At 42.6% G+C, this 21,723-nt stretch overlaps 1 protein-coding gene across 1 annotated transcript; it reads left to right on the top strand.

Annotated features, from left to right (window-relative positions):
* Positions 1-11,474: 11,474 nt before the first annotated feature.
* On the top strand, positions 11,475-21,681 carry c1ql4a (complement component 1, q subcomponent-like 4). Its single transcript, XM_087782045.1, has 2 exons — positions 11,475-12,129; positions 21,490-21,681. The coding sequence occupies exons 1-2, from the start codon at positions 11,587-11,589 to the stop codon at positions 21,667-21,669; spliced, it is 723 nt and encodes a 240-aa protein (XP_087638171.1). The 5' UTR covers positions 11,475-11,586; the 3' UTR covers positions 21,670-21,681.
* Positions 21,682-21,723: the final 42 nt, after the last annotated feature.

Raw genomic sequence — 21,723 nt, 5'->3', positions numbered from 1 at the left:
ATGAGGGCTCAACGTTCTTCATCTCGCCTCCGTCTGAGGTGGAGACAGGTTTCGCCGCCACGGCAACCGAGACGAGTGAAGGAGGTGAAGGAGTTTGTCGGAGTAATGATCCAAACATCAGATCAGGTCATGAACCCAACCGGCTGTCGTCGTCTGTCCGTCCAGATTGTGATCAAACTCTCGTGACCACGAATGAACTCAAACCATGTTCCTGCTCTCACCTGAGATCACTAACTTTGTGACCCAAAGAACAACAGAAAAGTTCCCCTGGAACTGGACTCTGTATTAGAGCTGAGCTGAGGAGCTCAGTCATTCATGTGAGACTCAGAGTTGAGCCACTGATCCTCAGTGTTCAACTGGGAGGTGCAGGTGAGATTTTCAAATGTCAGACATGAATCTAGAGTTCAAAGTTGTCTTTAGAGTTGAACGTTATAATAGACAAAGTCAATTAACTCCTTAACTTAAATGTGACAAAACGTTTGTTAGTCGAAATATCGAAACATTAAAATAAGACATTTATTCAAAAATCATCAAAGCAAATGTTTTATCTTAAATAATTTGGTTTTTAGGAAAAAAACATTATTAAAAGGACAATTAAATGTGTTAAAAGTGATAAATAATTATCATCAGCATATCCGTGATAGCATAACAACAATTTATGCTAACGATTGGGTAATTTCTTAGTAGCAACAATTGTGTATTGATGATTTATGATCGCATGCCCCCCTAACTGTCCTCGGTCAGGGGGGCCGAGTCACATGTCAATTATTGACAGGTTTGACATGGTCACCACAGATAAGGTACACAATTAACACACACCGTCTCCAGATTTGGTCCTAAAACATCAGTGTGGAGTGTGTAGCTCTTCACACAAACGTGTCAACACACCAGACATTATTGGATTGATCCCATTTCCTCCTCTGAAAGCAGCAGGAGGATCCAGGAGGAGCGAGGAGGAGGCTTAAAGACGCCGGAGCTGGAAGCGAGACGCTCCACTGCCTGGCTGACAAACACGGCGTCCCCCCAGAGCAAAAGGAAAAGACGCGAGGCGGGGATTTTGATGTGGTCAGTCAACTCCCACAACACTCGGCAGCTTTCCGTCTCTGCGTCGAGCAGAAAATCTATGCGTGTGCTCTTAGTATTCCTGCCGTCGCTCGTGCAGAAGCAGACGAGTGGACCTGGAGGAAGACATCGCGCCGGTTCTTCTGCTCACGGCCCAGGAAAGTAGGTCCACTACAGCCGAGTCCACATTTTTGTGCACCTCCGATTGATTTAATGTCCGTATTATATTGACAGACCCACCTCCAGATAAAAGCAGTAGAATAAAACATTAAGACCAGAATAAATCAAACTTTACATGCATAAGAAATCCATCTCATTATAACATTAATTAAGCAGGAGCACCTGACTGGTTTCTCTGCGACATATAAAGTGTTTCACTTAGAGAGTTTCACTCATTTTCGCTAGTTTTTTTTTGTTGAGTAAACTTGACTGAAACAAGCGCTTTGACGTATCAAGAGTCACAGACTCTAATGTTACTAATGTTTAATCAATAGAACTGACTGGTACCAGGTCTAAGGTTCAAGACCAAGTGCCATTCTGGACTGTGTGAACTCAAACGTCAAACTATTCCCCCACCCGGACCGACTTCAAGATGGCCGACTCTGCCCCGACTATCCTCAACTAAACTGTTGTTGATCAATAAAGTTTTGAACCTACCGGCTCCTGGACACACCGGCGTGGACCCCGGTGACCCCGGTTCGCCGACGAGGAGACGTGTCTGCCGGGACGTCACGGAGGAGACAGCAAACAGAGGTGCGTCCATTCATCTGCGGAGGTGAGAGGTAATCAGCGCCAACTTTAATCAGTTCAGATCAATTATTCATGGTCAGGGGCCACTCGCCTCCCTCTCTCTCGCTGACAGACGTGGATGAATTATTCAGCCTGCATTTACACAAAGAACTTTATCTCCATCATGCACTCTCAGGAATCTCGTGGAATCCGGGAGTTCTTTCGCTCAAATGGGGTCGACGCCACCTGCCGACCGATCCGAACCTTCATCTCAGACTCGAGATACAATCGTAATTATCGGGACGATTTGTCCAGACGGCGACATCGATCAATCTAGTCTCATGTCGCCATCAGTCCTCGACGACGCGCCGACTGACAAGCTTCTCATCGCTCGTCTGCGGCGGCGCTCGGACGACAGAAGGACGTGGACTGATGGACCTGGACACGTGTGTCCGGACCACCAAATCAGAACTTTGAGGAACTCAGAGAGAAACATTGACAAACCAAGTAACGAACGCAATCCTAGGAGTAGTTAAGTGAATAAAGGCTCTCAAGTTTGTCTAAAACAATAGGTCAATCTGCTGGGGGGTCAAAGGTTAAAGAGTCAACATGGTGGAGCAGAGAGTCCAGAGAACTGTATCTTTCGTGGGTTTAATGCGTTGTGTGCATATGAAACAATCTTGGCTCTGATTGGTTAACGCACAGTTTTGACTTAACCTTAACTTAAGTCGCTTCTGAGTAGAGCTGTGCAAAATATATATACAGTACATATATATATATATATATATATATCAACATTAAACTGCACTGTATCAATTTAAAGGAAAAACCTTTAAAAAAAATCCCATTTATTTTATTTTTTAAGCTTTTAAAACAGATTTTAAATGATAGTTACTTTATATTTTAATGAAGTGTGTTTAAAATGAAAATATATATATATATATATATATATAATATATTTATATTTATACATATTTTTTTATCTACAACTAACATGCACATATTCTCCGTGCTTGTCATTGATTGTGTAGCAAATAAACTTCCAGCCGCTAGATGGCAGCAGTCAGCAAATTCTATAAAAAGAACAATGAGAAATAAAAATCGTAAAATTAAAGTATAATAATTTCCTTTTTTTAAAATTTACAATTAACATGCAAGTATTCATTTCTGTGTTTAAATTAAACTTCTGTCATTACGACCTCCACAGCTAAATGAAGAATGAAATCCAGCGAGATCCCGGCGATGACTGAGGACGAGAGGATACAGTGACTCCAGCAGCTTTTGAAGCTGATGTTTGGACATATTTTGGTTTTAAAACAAATGAAATCAGTTACGACTTCGTCAAGAGTCATGTGGTCTGTAAATACTACAACACCAGAGTCAAGTACTGGACAATACTACACATATATCCTTGTTACTACAGTATCAAAATATTAGTATCGTTGACCCTGTATCGTGATACGTACCGTATCTAAAGAATCTTACTAGAGGGAAGTATTTCCTTTTTGAACTTACATAACAACAACCCAGTTCTTTTCCCAAGACTCAGAAGGAGATGATTCACCAACTCTGGACTGAAATTGACGGACAAACACGTGAGATCCTTCCAGAGGTCAGATGGACTCTGAGGACGGACGGAGGAGGGACAAGGACGGAGTGACGGATGGACAGATGGACGAGAGACGAGAGTCATTCTTCCCGAGCGCAGTTTGTCACGCGGCGGCCGACAGGCTCCGACCATCAGTCACCAAACAATCACTCAATAATCCTTTGCAGCCCTTTTCCCGACTCCGAGTCCCAACTCTTCGTGTTCTTCTCAGAACCGGGGGCCGAGACGTGAGCCCTCGGAAATTCTGATCATTCCATTCTGTTTCGCGGTAAATCAGAGAAACTAATGAGCCGCTCACAGGTGACATCGTCATGGAAACGTGCCTCTGGAACTCTAGTTCCGACATCCCCATCATATTCCTCCTGCCATCCAGATGCTCACGAAACATCTCAACACCTGCCTCGGAACATCACGTTGTCATCAGCGATCGCTCTGGCCGTGGCGGGATAAGAATGGTGGTCCAGTCCACTCACCACCAACGTGAACAGACTGGAGGGTTGAGTCGTCCTCCTCTGACCCGTCTGGCAGGTGTGATCCGGGTAAATTGGGCCCTTATGATCTGCTCAGACTTTCATGTCATTCCTGACCTTTTCCGAGCGCGTGTGTCCAGAACCTTCACATCCCGGCCCGGTAAATGGTCCTGGATTCAACTGGGGTTTTCTTTCACAATGTCACGGGTGCCGCCGCTCACCCATTCTTCTCTCGTCTCCCTCCCGCGAGGCCTGAACCGTCTGCGGGGTAAATATGAGGTAATGGGGGTCCGACGGAGGACGGGGTCCGCGGGCCGCGCGGGAAGGTTGTGACCGCGAGAAAAGCGCGGCGGCCCAGAGCTGCTCAATAATTCAGCGCCCGTCTGGAGCCGCCGTCTCCGGACACGACGGCCCGTGATTGCAGGAGGACGACAGAGTGACATTTGCACATGAAAATCATGGCAACTCATCCAAACACTCGTCCTCCCGAAAGAAAACAGTCGCAGGACTCGAGTCCCGACAGAGAAGGTTCTGATCCGAGAGTCTTTACGGTTTCACGTTTCCGAATCATTTTTCAGGGAACAAGGAGGACGTCCTCGTGATGGGTCAGGAACTGACGATCCAGTTGGATTTAATGAAGCTCAAACTCGACTGACTCAGAACTTTCTTTCAAACTAGCACCACATGTAGGAATGTTTTAGATCACACTGCCCCTAGTGGTAGAAAAAAATAGCATGTTTCTACTGTAACACGGATCATAGAGAAGATTATTTATTGAAATAGCTCACGATACCAATAATAAAGTACTTCCCTCTTAAACTGAACAAATAATGAAGTACTTCCCTCTTAAACTGAACCAATAATGAATTACTTCCCTCTTAAACTGAACCAATAATAAAGTACTTCCCTCTTAAACTGAAGCAATAATGAAGTACTTCCCTCTTAAACTGAAGCAATAATGAAGTACTTCCCTCTTAAACTGAACCAATAATAAAGTACTTCCCTCTTAAACTGAACCAATAATGAAGTACTTCCCTCTTAAACTGAACCAATAATGAATTACTTCCCTCTTAAACTGAACCAATAATAAAGTACTTCCCTCTTAAACTGAACAAATAATGAAGTACTTCCCTCTTAAACTGAACCAATAATGAATTACTTCCCTCTTAAACTGAACCAATAATAAAGTACTTCCCTCTTAAACTGAAGCAATAATGAAGTACTTCCCTCTTAAACTGAAGCAATAATGAAGTACTTCCCTCTTAAACTGAACCAATAATAAAGTACTTCCCTCTTAAACTGAAGCAATAATGAAGTACTTCCCTCTTAAACTGAAGCAATAATGAATTACTTCCCTCTTAAACTGAACCAATAATAAAGTACTTCCCTCTTAAACTGAACCAATAATGAAGTACTTCCCTCTTAAACTGAACCAATAATAAAGTACTTCCCTCTTAAACTGAACCAATAATAAAGTACTTCCCTCTTAAACTGAAGCAATAATGAAGTACTTCCCTCTTAAACTGAAGCAATAATGAAGTACTTCCCTCTTAAACTGAAGCAATAATGAAGTACTTCCCTCTTAAACTGAACCAATAATGAAGTATTTCCATCTTAAACTGAACCAATAATGAAGTATTTCCCTCTTAAACTGAACCAATAATGAAGTATTCCCATCTGTAACTGAACCAATAATGAAGTACTTCCCTCTTAAACTGAAGCAATAATTAAGTATTTCCATCTGTAACTGAACCAAGAATGAAGTACTTCCCTCTTAAACTGAACCAATAATTAAGTACTTCACTCTAAAGCTGAACAAATAATTAAGTACTTCCATATGAAACTAAACCAATAACGAAGTACTTCCCTCTTAAACTGAACCAATAATGAAGTACTTCCATATGAAACTAAACCAATAACGAAGTACTTCCCTCTTAAACTGAACCAATAATGAAGTACTTCCATATGAAACTAAACCAATAACGAAGTACTTCAACATACTTGCTCGACGTGGTCCAGCTCTCACTGGAGTGTCAGTCCAGACCTGCAGGAATCAGGGACTCATAAATCACGGATCTGATCAGGGTCAAAGGTCACTTAACTGTCGGAATATTTTGCAGCATCGATGCAAAAACACAATCGATTAAATGTCAACTTCATGTGGCCTGAGGCGGAAGAATGTGTCAAAGTACTTTCAGTCTCATCAGATCAACACATATTCACACCGACAAGAAGTCTCTGATGTTTTACTGAGACATAAGAACTAAAAGTTATTTTATAGAGAATAAGGAGTATATCTACAAATCTTTTAGGAAGAATAAGGTCTTAGTGGGAGAATTAATAAAAGTAAAAATATACTTTCAAACACCTCAAAGAACATCAGTCGATCATTGTGTTTTTGAACACTTTTAGTACTAAGTACTTCACTCTAAAACTGAACCAATAACAAAGTACTTCACTCTAAAACTAAACCAATAATGAAGTACTTCACTCTAAAACGAAACAAATAATGAAGTACTTCACTCTAAAACTGAACCAATAATGAAGTACTCTTCTCTAAAAGGAAATAAAAAATAAAGTACTTTACTTATAACTGAACCAATAATGAAGTACTTCAGTCGTAACTGAACCAATAATGAAGTACTTCACTCATAACGGAAACAATAATGATGTACTCTTCTCTAAAACGGAACAACAAATTAAGTACTTTATTCATAACTAAACCAATAATAAAGTACTTTCCTCGAAAACTAGACCAATAATGAAGTACTTCCCTCGAAAACTAAACCCATAATGAGGTACTTCAGTCATAACCAAATAATGAAGTACTTCAGTCATAACCAAACCACTAATGAAGTACTTCAGTCATAAACAAAGAATGAAGTACTTCAGTCATAACCAAACCACTAATGAAGTACTTCAGTCATAAACAAATAATGAAGTACTTCATGCTAAAACTAAACCAATAATTAAGTACTTCACTCTAAAACTAATCCAATAATGAAGTACTTCAGTCATAACCAAACCAATAGTGAAGTACTTCAGTCATAAACAAACAAATAATGAAGTACTTCACTCTAAAACTAAACCAATAATGAAGTACTTTACTCTAATACTGAACAGATAATAAAGTACTTCATTCATAACTAAAACAATAATGAAGTACTTCACTCATAACCCAATAACGTTGAATAACTGTGTGTAAGAACAACAGTTGTGTTCACGAGTGTGTAGCAGAGACACACACACACACACACACACACACACACACACACACACACACACACACACACACACACACACACACACACACACACACACACACACACACACACACACACACACACACACACACACACACACACACACACACACACACACACACACACACACACACACACACACACACACACACTCCTCTGAAGTGTTAAATCATCATGAATAAGAAAAATGAACTGTTGTGTCAGTTTACAAACCTGTGATTATTATTTATTACTGTTGTTGTTGTTTTATTTCCTCCTGAGTGGACACGGTTCCGTCAGTATGCCGGAGCACGTCTGAGTGGGTGGTGAGAGGGGGGTACGGGGGGTACGGGGGGACGGATGACAAATTGTGATTAATAAATGTGGTCCAGACTCGGTGTCGGTTATTAATGTAGAAACCAGAGCAAGTGTGCGGCTCAATCTGCTGCTCGCCATCAGGACTTGACGGCTACACGCCGTCACATGACCTCACACCTCAACCTGCTGTTTCCTCTCGGCTGCACACGCGCGACATTCATCATGTCACACACTTACACACACCTACACTAACACACATTTACACACACCTGCGCTGCCACACACACCTACACACACTGCACTTACACACACACCTGCACACACTGCACTTACACACACACCTGCACTTACACACACACTGCACTTACACACACACTGCACTTACACACACACACTGCACTTACACACACACACTGCACTTACACACACACATGCACTTACACACACACCTGCACTAACACACACACCTACACACACTGCACTTACACACACACATGCACTTACACACACACCTGCACTAACACACACACCTACACACACTGCACTTACACACACACATGCACTTACACACACACCTGCACTAACACACACACCTACACACACTGCACTTAGACACACGCTTGGTTCGAGGTGATTTTCTTCTAAGGAAGCTGTGAATGAAAGAGTAGTTTGTACAACAACTATTCAACGACTAGAATTTTCATTGTTATTTGTCTATTCAAGATTAAAATGTTAATCTCAGTTTATGTTCATTATTAATAAATAAATAGAAATCTGAAATTGCATAAGCGTAAATTTAATCCGTTTTTCTGTGTCCACTTATTTTCTCATTAAACAAACTTAGCTGCTGACAGACAAAATATGAGGTTTTAAAGAATTATTTTGCTTTTTCGTTAAGAAATTAAAGTTGCACATCTTTTATATCTATTGAATAGACTTTGATGTCATTATAAATGTAGTTAATACAACTTTAATCTCGTATAACCTATAATATACGACTTTTATCTCATTATAAATGTAATATATACATATTTAATTGTTAATAAATGTAATATATACAACTTTAATATCGTAATGTAATAATATACGTGTATAATAATATATATGATAAATCTAATATTTAAAATGTTAATCTTGTAATGAACGTAATAAATCGGATTTTAATCTATAATAAGTCTAATATAGACAACTTTAATCTTGTAATAAATGTAATATTATATAACTTTAATCTCATAATTATTTAACATTAAACAACTTTAATCTTTTAAAAAATTCAATATATGCGACTTTGATGTTGAAATAAATTATCTTAAACACGAACTAAATGTCCACATTAATCTAATAATAAAAAAATTAACTAAATAATCTAAGTATCCCTAATACTAGCAAAGTTGTTTATGTCCTTTCTTGTTATCTATAATATAATGATGTCAATAATCAAATTAAATCACCACATTTCTTTTGCACTTTGTTATCTCTTTGCACTTTGCTCTGTTCATTTGCACTTTGTGTTTTTTTATTGCTTTTATGAAACTTGCTGTTCCTTCTATTGTCTGCTGAGAAAACTGGTGAATCTCATTTCCCGAAGGTATTAATAAAGTCAATGTAATCTAATCTAACATTTAACCAACAGATTACATTTAAATCTTCAGATTCAATGTTATTATATTTAAATAATTCTCTGTCCTTCCTCACAGAACCAAACTGTCACTCACTCATTAATCACTCATTAAAAACCCTTCACTGGGTCGACCCGCTCGTCTTGACCCGAAGCCCCCCCCGAAGACGACCTCAGGATTGACGGCCGGTCTTCACGGTGAAGGAGGAGGTCTTCATTGGGTCGGACCTGTCAGCGGCTACAGGGGCCGGGCTGAGCGGTGGTCCTCCGGGGAGGGAAGGGACCCCCGCGGCCCGCCTCGGGAGGACCATCCGTCAACATCCCTGCCGGCTAATGACCGCTCGCCGCCGGTCAGCGGCGGAGGAGTGACCGCTGCGAGCTCGGAGGAAAACAATCGTTCGGAGCCGAGCTGTAATTGAGACGCTGCCGGAGAGATTCTCGGGGTCAGAGTTGATCCGCGACACGTGGCTGTGAAGTGAGCGACAGAGATTGATGCGGGCGGAATGATAATTCAGGAAATTAAATATTTACAGGCTAATAAGTCGGAACGCTCGCCGGATTATCTCCGTGATGACGGAGTTAACAAGGCGATCAAGTCCTTTTGAATCAATGCTTTAAAACTCGTCAATATGAGGCAGAGTTGGGGGTCCGGAGCGAACCCCCCCCACGACCAGATCAATATTCATCACCTCACTAATATTTAACAGCCTTTTAAAATCCAATCTCAGCGTGCGAGTCGATTATCTTTCCCTGCGGCTGCACCTGTCGGGCTTCAAGGGTGACCCCGGTGAACAGGTCATTGGTTAGCGAGTCGTGAATGGTGCCGTTGGGCAGACAAGCGTCCATTTATGGGATGTCTAAGGGATACTACATTGAACAACTGCGAAGAGAGTAAGAAGACATTCTCTGCACAAACGTTACGAGATAATGGAGATTCTGGATTTTCCCCCTGATGAGAAACTAATCATGGAACGTCGTCGTAACAAGAGAGCGTCAGGCAGGGTGTCGCGCTAATAAGGCCGTTCAGCAGTCGGGGCTTGAGACGGGCACCATGATCTGGTGAAGCCCGGCCTCCATCACACAAGATAACATAACATCTGCTGCAGCTCATCCTGTTTTTAACAACATGCTCAACGCCAGAGTCACGACAGAGGAGGAGCCATTTCAACTAACGACCACAGTTGTCACTTCAACATAAACACACGACTAAAAGAAACAAAATCAAGAGATAAACATCCACATGAAAGACCATAATGTAAACAAGTTATGAATTTTAACTGTAATCTAACATAAACAGGACTTCAACCATCATTAGATCGTCTCGAAATACAGTTTCTTAAATGTTGGATGAAAAAAATGACATGTAAAAGTAATAAAAAAAAGTCAACAGAAATAATAATAATGATTATAGTGAGAAGAATATGAACAACACAACACTAACACAAAAGGTTAAAGGATTAACAGCCAGAAAAAACGTATTTTAAACGGAAAAAAAACAATATAAATCTTAAAAACGAGGGTGAAAACATGTATATTATCCTTTTGACTACATTAAAAAAATACAGATATAGAGGTAAGAGAGAGGGAGAGAGAAAGAGAGAGAGAAAGGGAGGGGGAGTGAGAGCGAGAGAGAGAGAGAGAGACGATCTAACAGGTGTGTCCGTAAACGCAGCCAGAGGCGTGAACGCAGCACGGACTCCTGGACTCACCGCCGAGCGTCTCCTCCGTTATTACGGTAAATATCTCACATTTTCACACTTTCATCCTGTCATGACGTCATTTAAACACACGCACAAACTCTTGAGCGTTCTTGACGTTTCCTTCACAAGTTACTCTCGATGTGTCGTTTAAATCGACGTTGAAAACTCGCAGCGTGTTGGAGAAGTTATTTATTCAAGAATCACTGCAACAAGACATTTTTTTTATAATTGGTTCCTGCTCTGATCATTCTTCAGAAGCAGCCGAGGACGACAAGACGTTGTTTTTTCCTGGCAGAGGAGGATAAATAATCATTAGAACCGCATTAGTTCTGTCAATCAAATTGAAAAGATGATTGATCAGCAACATTTTGTTTGTGTCAGATGCAGTAGGTCATAATCTGTGACTGAAGATGATGATGGAGAGGATGAAGACGAGGGTCCAGCATGTGGTGACACAGTGAGGTGTGAGGGATTTCTGGGAGTGTCTCTACAGTGGGAAAAACTGTTGGACGGTCTAGGCGGCTGGAGAAGAGTCTGGAGATGACCAGGGATGGTTCCGTGTCACCGTAAGCCCCGAACAAGACTTTCGAACCCGCCTCGATCCCCCCGGACGTCTGGGAAGAACCTTGATATCAAACTCGGGTTCCGCTGTCACGTCTCTGACGGATCCCTCGCCTGATCTTCGCCGTTCCGCCCTCCCTTCTTCCCGACCCGCCCGGTCCGAGGTCTCATCCTGGCCGGCACCATCCCAGCCAAGGTGGAGGAGGACTTCCTCACGCTGGCCGCCTCGCGGTTCAGCCGCAGGAAGCGCGTGATCGGAGCAGCGGTGGGCGTGGCGATGGTTCTGATTCTGCTGGTGGCCATCCCGCTGCTGGTCCACACCACCAAAGGGGGCGCCGGTGGGAGCCCCGCCGGCCACTATGAGATGCTAGGCACCTGCAGGATGGTGTGTGACCCCTACACGACCTCTCAGCCGGGCCAGGAGTTGACGGCCGTGTCCCCTCCTGCCCAAGATTACGCCGGGAAGAAGAAGGCCGGGTTTCGTGGACCTCCCGGGATCCCCGGTCCCCCGGGTGCACGAGGACCACCTGGAGAGCCGGGCAAACCTGGGCCACAAGGCCCCCCTGGTCCCGGTCCGGGTGGCTACTCTCACTCCATCTACAATCCCAAGATAGCCTTCTACGCGGGCCTTCGGAAGCAGCACGAAGGGAACGATATACTAAAGTTTGACGACGTAGTGACCAACGTGGGGAACTACTACGAGCCCAGCACGGGCAAGTTCACCTGCCCGCTGCCCGGGATCTACTTCTTCACCTACCACGTCCTCATGAGGGGCGGCGACGGGACCAGCATGTGGGCCGACTTGAAGAAGAACGGACTGGTAAGTGTGAGCATGTGAGTGTCATCTGTGTCGACAACCAACGTGATCTACGACTGACGTGCAAGTATTTGTAGCGTTTCTTTATTTTTGTGTTGCAATTAAACGTTTCGCCACGAGGTGGCAGCATTCTGCTCTGCAGCTAAATAAATAATGAAATCCCGCGAGATTCCAAGCATCACTGAGGACGAGAGGATGCAGGCGACTCCAGCAGACTTTGGTTTCAAAGCAAATGAAAGCAGTTACGACTTCGTCAAGAGTCATGTGGTCTGTAAATTACTCAACAATACTACAAATATATCCTTGTTACTACAGTATCACAATATATCACTTTATGTCGTATCGTTGCTCCTGTATCGTTATACGTATCGTATCGTTCAGGTCATTTACGCTACTAAACTGAGCGACAGGATATTGAATATCTCCTGGTATCAAAAGGTTCCAAGGTTCTGAGAACCTCGAGAACCAACACGGGTTCCTGAGCTCCGTCGAACACCTTCAGAGAACTTATGCAGCGGCACGACTGTAGCACATTAGCTTCTGACTGTTGATACTATTGACTCGCGCTCACCTCGCCAACATGCCGCGTTTGGGATTCAGAGCACAATCCGGCGGGAGGTGGAAACATGACAGGCGAGAAATGAAACAGGAATCTTTTCCCTCATTAGGAGGAAATTCTCACAGTGGGAAGAGAAGAACTCTGACATTTGCATTCCTGCTTGTTGTGTGTGTGTGTGTGTGTGTGTGTGTGTGTGTGTGTGTGTGTGTGTGTGTGTGGGGACAAGCATAATTAGAAGACGCTCCATTATCTGAAGAAACTACAAGACCCGGTGAATGATCGCTGGTCCGTTCGAGAAAGTCGCACTAATTAAAGACACCGATGGGAGGAGTCCAGGACACACCGACCGGTCCTGTAAACATCCATGTTTTCATCTCCACACACAGAAGCGAAAGGATCGTTATTCACGCGTGTGATCGACGTCCGATCGGAGGTGAAGCATCGACCAGGAAGGTGAATGAGAGTTTAAATCTGCCCGCTAATGTCCACAGTTGTCATCCTGCTCATCTGAGCCTGATTAATTATTTAAACATCTTGTATGAGATGACCAGCTGCACGTCCCCCCCCCCCTTCATTGATTCCTCATTAATTATCTCTCCACACGACTCAATTACTCACGCGCCCGATCGTCCTCTCAACATCTGTGTCGGCAGAAGACTCACCTGAGCGTGACTGGCTGGCGTGAGTGACGGGCGGCTCTCAGCCCGCGGCGCCGGCTCTCTAAACGTCTCGTGTTTGACAAGTTCAATTCCCCGATTGTTGAACCGAACAGCCTGTTTTTATCATCGCCGCAGGTGCCGAGCTCCGCTTGATCCGGCCGGATCTCACCAGAACCTACGGAGGAAGGAGAAATGAAATCAGCCTCTGTCAAACTTTTAGTTCTAACTCGGCTCCTCTGGTTCCAAGTGAGAAACTCTAATGACCCGTGACGTCCGATCAAGATCCTTATCATCCGAGAGCAGACTTCAAAGTAGTGATGGTGATAAAAGGAGAGAAGAAGAGAACGTATTTATAAGTTTTGATGTCAGAGTCGTGGAGCTGTTGTGGAAACCAAGAGTCTCTTGACTGTTGTCCAGTCTTGGTTCTGATGTCATCTCAAGAATACGTTAAAGAACACGTGAACCTCGAATGAGTCCATTTAGAATTGTTAAAAATGTTATGAATATCTGCTCAATATTGTGAGTTCTCGAGTAGAAACAGTTGACATATTAGAAACTTTACTTTAGCAATACTTAACTAAATGTAGCGTTTATCACTCAAAACAGACACGAGTAGTCAAACTGAGATAATGGATTTTGAATGATTAAAAGAAAACTTTCACTTGCTTCGGATGTGAGCAGCCTGCTGGTCTTTGCAGTCACCGACTGCAACACTCAAACATCTGTACCAAAACTCCAAAACTTGCCTGCTTACTTAAATGTAACCATTTTGCGACTTGTTTTCTCATCTAAGAAACACGCGGTGAGCTCTATTTCTGACTCCCTCTCAGTGAACTCATCACTATTTTACAATGAATGCCTATAAACTCTTGTAATCTCACGGACAGTCCAGAAGTTATCGTTTGAAAGAAACTGTGAAACTCTTGTCTCATCGCAACTGAGGTTTGTGTTTTGTGAACTCAGTTTAAAGGTGTCGCCAAATCGCACTAAGAGCTTCTTACATTTGCGCTAGTTCTTCTAAGAAGGCAGTTAAGAACGCGCCTGGAGAGACCTGTATCTTAGCACTCGTTCTAAGCCGAAACGCTTCTTAAGAGCCTTTGTAAGTCCTTAAGAACGACAACAACTAACAGTATCTAATTCCCTTCAAATTCCCTTCCCCTTATTGTAAGTCTCTGTATAATTGTGGATCATCTACGTTACTTAACTTATCTCAACCACTGGCCTCTTTATAGGTCATGATTTCAAAAAGCAACATTAATCAACTTTCATTCTGAGAGAACCATCCACCGGGGTTGGTCCCCGGGCCGTGAGTCTGATAACAGAGGGACAGACCTTCAATGAGTTACAGCAAAAAGACCAGGAGATGTGAATGTTATGAGCGTTAACTCCGACCAGGAGGTGGAGAGGCTGCGGTGGACGAGACAATCGGAGTGACCTGAGACGTGAAGAGGAACGCAGGACGAGTGAGCGGACGGAGACGGATGACTTTGTGAGCACTCGGAGGCCGTGGGAGGCTCCACGAGGCACCTGGGACCGCGATGGCGAAGGCCGTGGCGAGATCAGGCCGGATGAGCGATGGACGACGCGTCCGACGCCGCTCCGACTGAAAAACCATCAAGGGCAGAAGAGAAACATCAGAGTCGATAAAGTTTTTTTCAGGAAACACGAGTCGGTTCGACAGACTCATCGTGTCTCATCCATTAGTCTGGAAATAAAAAGTTATTCTAAAAGAAGGAAAACAGACGGAAGTCCACTGTGACCTCAGAGGCTCGTGCAAGGACGCCGGAAGCTACCACTCTGGCGCAGGGACCACACGACTCTGTGTGATCCAGGCCCTCCTGGGGATTCCTAACGGTCCGACAGCTATTACTTTGACTAAATCCCCACTCTGGCGCGATCACACCTCAATCTGAGATCACGGCGGTCCAGCCGAGGGACGTCGGGATTGAAGTGAGTCACAGCGGAGCTGCTGCCGTGTCGGGAAGCAGTTCAATATTCCAGAGGAGGTTTTCCCCGTCGGGATCAGCTGGATTTAATCCTTAAAATGGATGAAATGACTCTTACAAGAGATTGATGAACATTTATATTGTGTCTGAATATAGATGAATACATTCTAAACTATAAGGAAAGTCGATTATATTGATCAAATCCGGTAAAAATCAGGGATGTATTAATAACAATCTGTCGATACTCATCACGATACAGGGGCAACGATACTAATATAGTATATATGTGTAGTAAGTAAGTACTTGAGTCTAGTGTTATAGTATTTACAGACCACATGACTCTTGACGAAGTCGTAACTGCTTTCATTTCTTTTAAAACCAAAATATGTCCAGACATAAGCTTTAAAAGCTGCTGGAGTCACTGTATCCTCTCGTCCTCAGTCACCATTAGGATCTCATGGGATTTCTTTAACTGCGAAGGACGTAATGACTGCTGCCATCTGGCTAAAGGTTAAATTTTCAACACAAAAAATTGCCAAATACTGTGAATATTTGCATGTTAATTGTAATTTAAAAAAAAATAATTTCATTTTATACAAACTTTGTTTAAATTAAACTATAAAATATATGATAAAAAAAATAAAACATGATTTGAAAAGTATAGTTACTTAGATCTACCTCAGGTTTGTGCCGCGTAAAGCAGTATTTCTAACACCTGGTTCATCTCGGGGCAGTCTGGAAATGAGGCTGAACTTCCTCCTGGACCTGTCTCACCTGTCGGCTGCTCCTTCAATAGCCGAGGTGAAGATCGACACACCTGTTAGTTCACGTGTCATCAAGCTGAAGATCTTCATTTACTGTGGCTGGACGATCGTTAGATCGAAACATCTGCTGTTACAACACATGTTAAGAATCAGTCCAGGTGAGGCTCCTGAGATCTTCTGGTTGGATCTATAGCAACATAGCTGCAGGAACGTCAGTTACACCTCCATGTACGCCGAGTGAAACACAACGAGACACAGCACTGTCGTGCTAATGCTGACTGGCAGCTAATCGCCGCCACGACACGGTTCACTGCGGCAGTTCCTGCTCTCAGTGTAAACAAAAAAACCTGCAATAAATATTCCATTTCTACACAACAGCCCATTAGACAAGTTTGACAGCAACTATTCTATTGTGCTCACAAACCACCAGTACACTTTTTTAACACATTTCTCAACAAGAGACACACACTCCTCAACATGAGGGACACACACTCTATAACATGAGGGACACACACTCCTCAACATGAGGGACACACACTCCTCAACATGAGGGACACACACTCCTCAACATGAGGGACACACACTCCTCAACATGAGGGACACACACTCTATAACATGAGGGACACACACTCTATAACATGAGGGACACACACTCCTCAACATGAGGGACACACACTCCTCAACATGAGGGACACACACTCCTCAACACGAGGGACACACACTCCTCAACATGAGGGACACACACTCCTCAACATGAGGGACACACACTCCTCAACATCAGGGACACACACTCAAACAAACACACAATTATCATAATCTCATGATGGTTTCTTTACTTTAAACTTATATATTTTACTTTAACAAATGTGAAATATAAAGAAGCAACTTATAGACTTTGTGTTACTACTGTTGTCATAATTCTTATCAACAATTATTTACCTGAAAACAACACACGATGAATGTTTCTCTGTGAACTACAAAGATAATTGTGTCGTTTAAAATGCTGAAAACATACATTTTTAAGGTTTTTATCAAACAAAACAAGTCATCAGATTTGATCTTTAGAAGAATCTTCCTCCAGGAACATATTCCTCTTGACTTATTAGAAACACACATTGTCACGTTGTCCGTACTGACAACAAGGGCCACACACACACACACACACACACACACACACACACACACACACACACACACACACACACACACACACACACACACACACACACACACACACACACACACACACACACACACACACACACACACACACACACACACACACACACACACACACACACACACACACACACACACACACACACACACACACACACACACACACACACACACACACACACACACACACACACACCCACCCACCCACCCACACACACACACACACACACACACACACACAAACACACGATAATGAAGGGGTGAGACTGCAACACTGTTGAGCCCCCGAGACCTCAGACTCTCGCCTCGCAGCCTCCACAGAACCAGGATCAGCGAACTGGTCCACGTGGATGAGCCGAGTCTCCCCCCCTCTCTAGGGCTGGTCCCAGAATGGATCCGGGGTCTCGCCTGGTCTGAGATCTGTCCTCGCTGGGGCCGAGGCACCAATTAGAGGCGGCCGCGCCGGGTCCAGACTTCTCTGCACAGATATTGAACTTTTGTGAAGCCATGACGGGGGAGGAGGGGGGAGTAAGAGGGGGAGAGGAGGGGGGAGTAAGAGGGGGAGAGGAGGGGGGAGTAAGAGGGGGAGAGGAGGGGGAGTAAGAGGGGGAGACGACGCTCCCTCTACCCCCGGCTACACTGTTTGGCCAAAATAATGAGGCGACAGACACGAGCGTCGATGGGAAGCATCAGCCGCGGATGCAAATGCGATAACGTCTGTCAGTAAACAATGACAAGAACGACGACGTAACCTTCGCCCGGTGCACGATCGGGAGGAAATCAGAGCTCGTGACATATCCGGGTCTCGCTTGAGCGACGGATCCTGAGGCGACACTTGAGGAGTCGCTTGATCTCCCCTGACGATCACAAGAGACTTAGTTTAATATGGCAATAATGTGAAATAATCAGACTTTTAGCTCAATTATTGGATCATTTCTCCAGTTTTTCTTCCGTGTTGAACTGAAGAAACACAGTAACGACGACGGTGCAGAGGACGGTGGACATGTGTGGACATGTGTGGACATGTGAATAGAATCATCATGTACAAAGATGTCGAGTGTGTGTGTGTGTGTGTGTGTGTGTGTGTGTGTGTGTGTGTGTGTGTGTGTGTCTCTCTCTCTCTACCCAAAATTGGGGACTTTCTTCAGAATACACTCCAATAGTTTGGGGACAATTGGGAAAATTTTCACTCCCCATTTTGTTAGCATTTTGTTAGCATTTTGTTAGCATTACACAATTCATTGTAGATGCACCGACATGTGTATTATGTTGAACTCTGCCTCTAGTGTAAGTGTGAGGTACTACACCCTGCAATGTGACCATCATTTATGTTTTTTTTAGATAATCAGACAAGATAGGTCGATCATAGATAACTATTCATTCAATATTCTTTGTGTTTTTTTTTACTTCTCTCCACTACGTCATTTACAACATACTGCTATTTTAGGACACAAAATTTGATCATCTTAGTGTGGATTTCAAATCAATGTCCAGGAACGTCGTGTAAAAATCATGTGACGCCAGAAATATCCTACTTTGATTGAAAATAAATGAGATTTTTCAATAATCTTCTTACGTCTAGTGAAAGTTTCTACACACATGTACGGGTGTCCACAATGAAGGAGTGTTGGAAAGTGGTGTGTATGTTTGTGTTTGGGCTACACTGCACGACTGTGAGCAGGGGGCTTCGGGGGGGCAGTTCAGACGGCGACAACACGGATGAAACTTTTACAAGTGTCAGATCGTCCACGATTGACCGGCGGCTCAGCGGTCGACTTTCGACCGGGGAGAGAGGAGGGAGAGCGAGTGACGTGCAGGATGTTGACTCGCTGATCATATTCCGCAGCCGTCACGAGGACGTGCGCGACATAGATGGACGCTGCCGGCGAGGACGCACACCAGGCCGGACGAGCGCCGTCTGACACGTGTCTGCAGCCGTCAGTGAATTCTCAGGAGGGTTTCACTGATACACATGAGGATGAAACTGTTCAATACGGTCGATTCACAACTGCTGTAGAAACAAACACTCGAGTGTGTGTCGATTCACAGGAGATGCAGGGGGCGTGTCTGCTCAGCAACACAAACATTTTGTTCTCTGGAATTTAAGATAACAGGTCGCCCTGCGGACCCACAACCTTAACTGATGGCTCTTGACTGAGAGTGTGTACTGGCAAGAATCTGGCTATAATGATATACTGTGATAGTGTAGTAACAAGTATATATGTGTTGTATTGTCGAGTACTTGACTCTGGTGTTGTATTTTTTACAGACCACATGACTCTTGACGAAGTCGTAACTGATTTCATTTGTTTTCAAACCAAAATATGTCCAAACATCAGCTTTAAAATCTGCTGAAGTCACTGTATCCTCTCGTCCTCAGTCATAGTCGGGATTTCATTGTTACTTTAGCTCCGGAGGACATGATGACTACTGACATCTAGTGGCTGGAAGTTTAATTGCAACACAAAAGTTAACAAACGCCATCAATATTTGCGTGTTAATTGTAAATGTATTTATTTTACACACCTTTTATTGAAATATAAACTTAACTAAAAAGTGAAATATGATCTGAAACTTTAAATATCGACACCTTCACGTCAACGGAAAGTAAACCCAATTAAACGTGTTAACAAACAAGTAAAGATCCAGAGGTTCTGGTCGATGGTCGGCCGTCAAACGCCGCATGCAAATGCGAGCGTGTGCGGCGCCGACACTCGATATCCTTCAACATCGAGCCGGGATCACGCGCAACAGGTCAATAGCCGCCGCCGCCGTCTCCCCAGCGGGACGCGCTGATCTCCACGACCCAATCAGATCTTCATTCCCCCGAACCCCCTCCAGAGATGAGGATCAATATGAGGAAGAGTGAGTGTGTTCGGACTCTCCTCGGGGGTCAAAGGTCAAGTCTGTTTATCCAGCGGTGGCAACGGGAGCGGATTCGATTGAGATGATCAGAAGATCGATGGAAATATTGTCTTCTCAGACGAGGACTCGAGACAAATGGTGACGTGTTCAGACAACATGGACGGTTGTAGACGAGTGAAAGAAATCATTTCTGAGCTTATTTTACCACCAAAAGAAAGTGTTTATATTCAGATAAAATGTTAATATATATTGAAATAATATACAATAAAATATAGACATAGATAAATGGTCTATTTGTATAATGTTAGTTAAATATCTTTATTTATTAATTATTAATTTAATTATTGTTTATGTATATGCATAATTATGACTGGCATTTGATATTTAATTGACTTCCTGGTAACTTTTCTAAAATCGAAACGTATAATGTAACAGTTAAATATATTTATCCAAAAATTATTATTAAATTCATAATTAAGAGTAAAAACTAGCATTTAGTATTTCATATTTTCCTGGTAACATTTCTAAAATTGATATATTTTTTATAATTATTATTTTGTATAATGTCCTTAATAATACATTATTTAATTAAAATGATTAAAAACTATCATTCAATGTTTAATTTTTTCCTAGTTAATTTTCTAAAACTTGATGTGTTTAAGGTTACAGTTTAATCATAATTTATCATAAATTATTATTTAATTAAAAAGATTAAAAACTAGTATTCAATATTTAATTTTCTTCCTGGTAACTTTTCTAAAATCGAAATGTATAATGTTACAGTTTAATATATGTATCAACAAATTATTAATGAATGAATAATTAAGAGTAAAAACTAGCTTTGGTATTTCATATTTTCCTGGTAACATTTCTAAAATGGATTTATTTATTATAATTATTATTTTCATATTTTGTGTAAAGTCCTTAATAATACATTATTTAATTAAAATCATTAAAAACTATTATTCAAAGTTTAATTTTTTTCCTGTTTAATTTTCTAAAAATTGTTGTTTTTAATGTTACAGTTTAATGTCCTTTAATCATAAATTATTGTTTAATTAAAAAGATTAAAAACTAGTATTCAATATTTAATTTTCTTCCTGGTTGCTTTTCTAAAAAGCGAAAAATTTAATGTATAATTTTACAGTTTAATATCTTTCTACATCAATTATAATGACTTTAATAATTCCGCTAAAATACTTGTATTTGATCTTTTATTTCCATTTTTTCCTGGTTAATTTTGTGTGAAAAGTGAAAAAAGTGATGAGTTTAATGTTACAGTTTAATGTCCTTTAATCATAAACTATTATTCAATTAAAATGATTAGAAACACGTATTCGGTATCAGCGTCCAGACCGTGAGTGACGCGTCTTCTCTCCGTCCTCCTGCAGGTCCGAGCGAGCGCCATCGCTCAGGACGCCGACCAGAACTACGACTACGCCTCCAACAGCGTGATCCTGCACCTGGACGTGGGCGACGAGGTGTGCGTGCAGCTGGACGGGGGGAAGGTCCACGGTGGGAACACCAACAAGTACAGCACCTTCTCCGGGTTCCTCATCTACCCGGACTGACCGTCAAAGTCACGCGGGGCTGATTCTGTAGATACACACCAGCATGCAGGCGAG

The sequence above is a fragment of the Callionymus lyra genome, chromosome 19 (assembly GCF_982586985.1).
Source record: "Callionymus lyra chromosome 19, fCalLyr1.hap1.1, whole genome shotgun sequence".
Lineage (NCBI taxonomy): Eukaryota > Metazoa > Chordata > Actinopteri > Syngnathiformes > Callionymidae > Callionymus > Callionymus lyra.
The sequence above is the reverse complement of the archived record's forward strand: the minus strand, read 5'-3'. Positions and strand labels throughout refer to the sequence as shown.

Bases quoted from the DNA above. Each gene is read 5' to 3' on its own strand.
- c1ql4a (XM_087782045.1), top strand. From the start codon at position 11,587: ATGGTTCTGATTCTGCTGGTGGCCATCCCGCTGCTGGTCCACACCACC. The intron at 12,130-21,489 runs GTAAGTGTGAGC...GTCCTCCTGCAG, and splicing joins ACTTGAAGAAGAACGGACTG to GTCCGAGCGAGCGCCATCGC.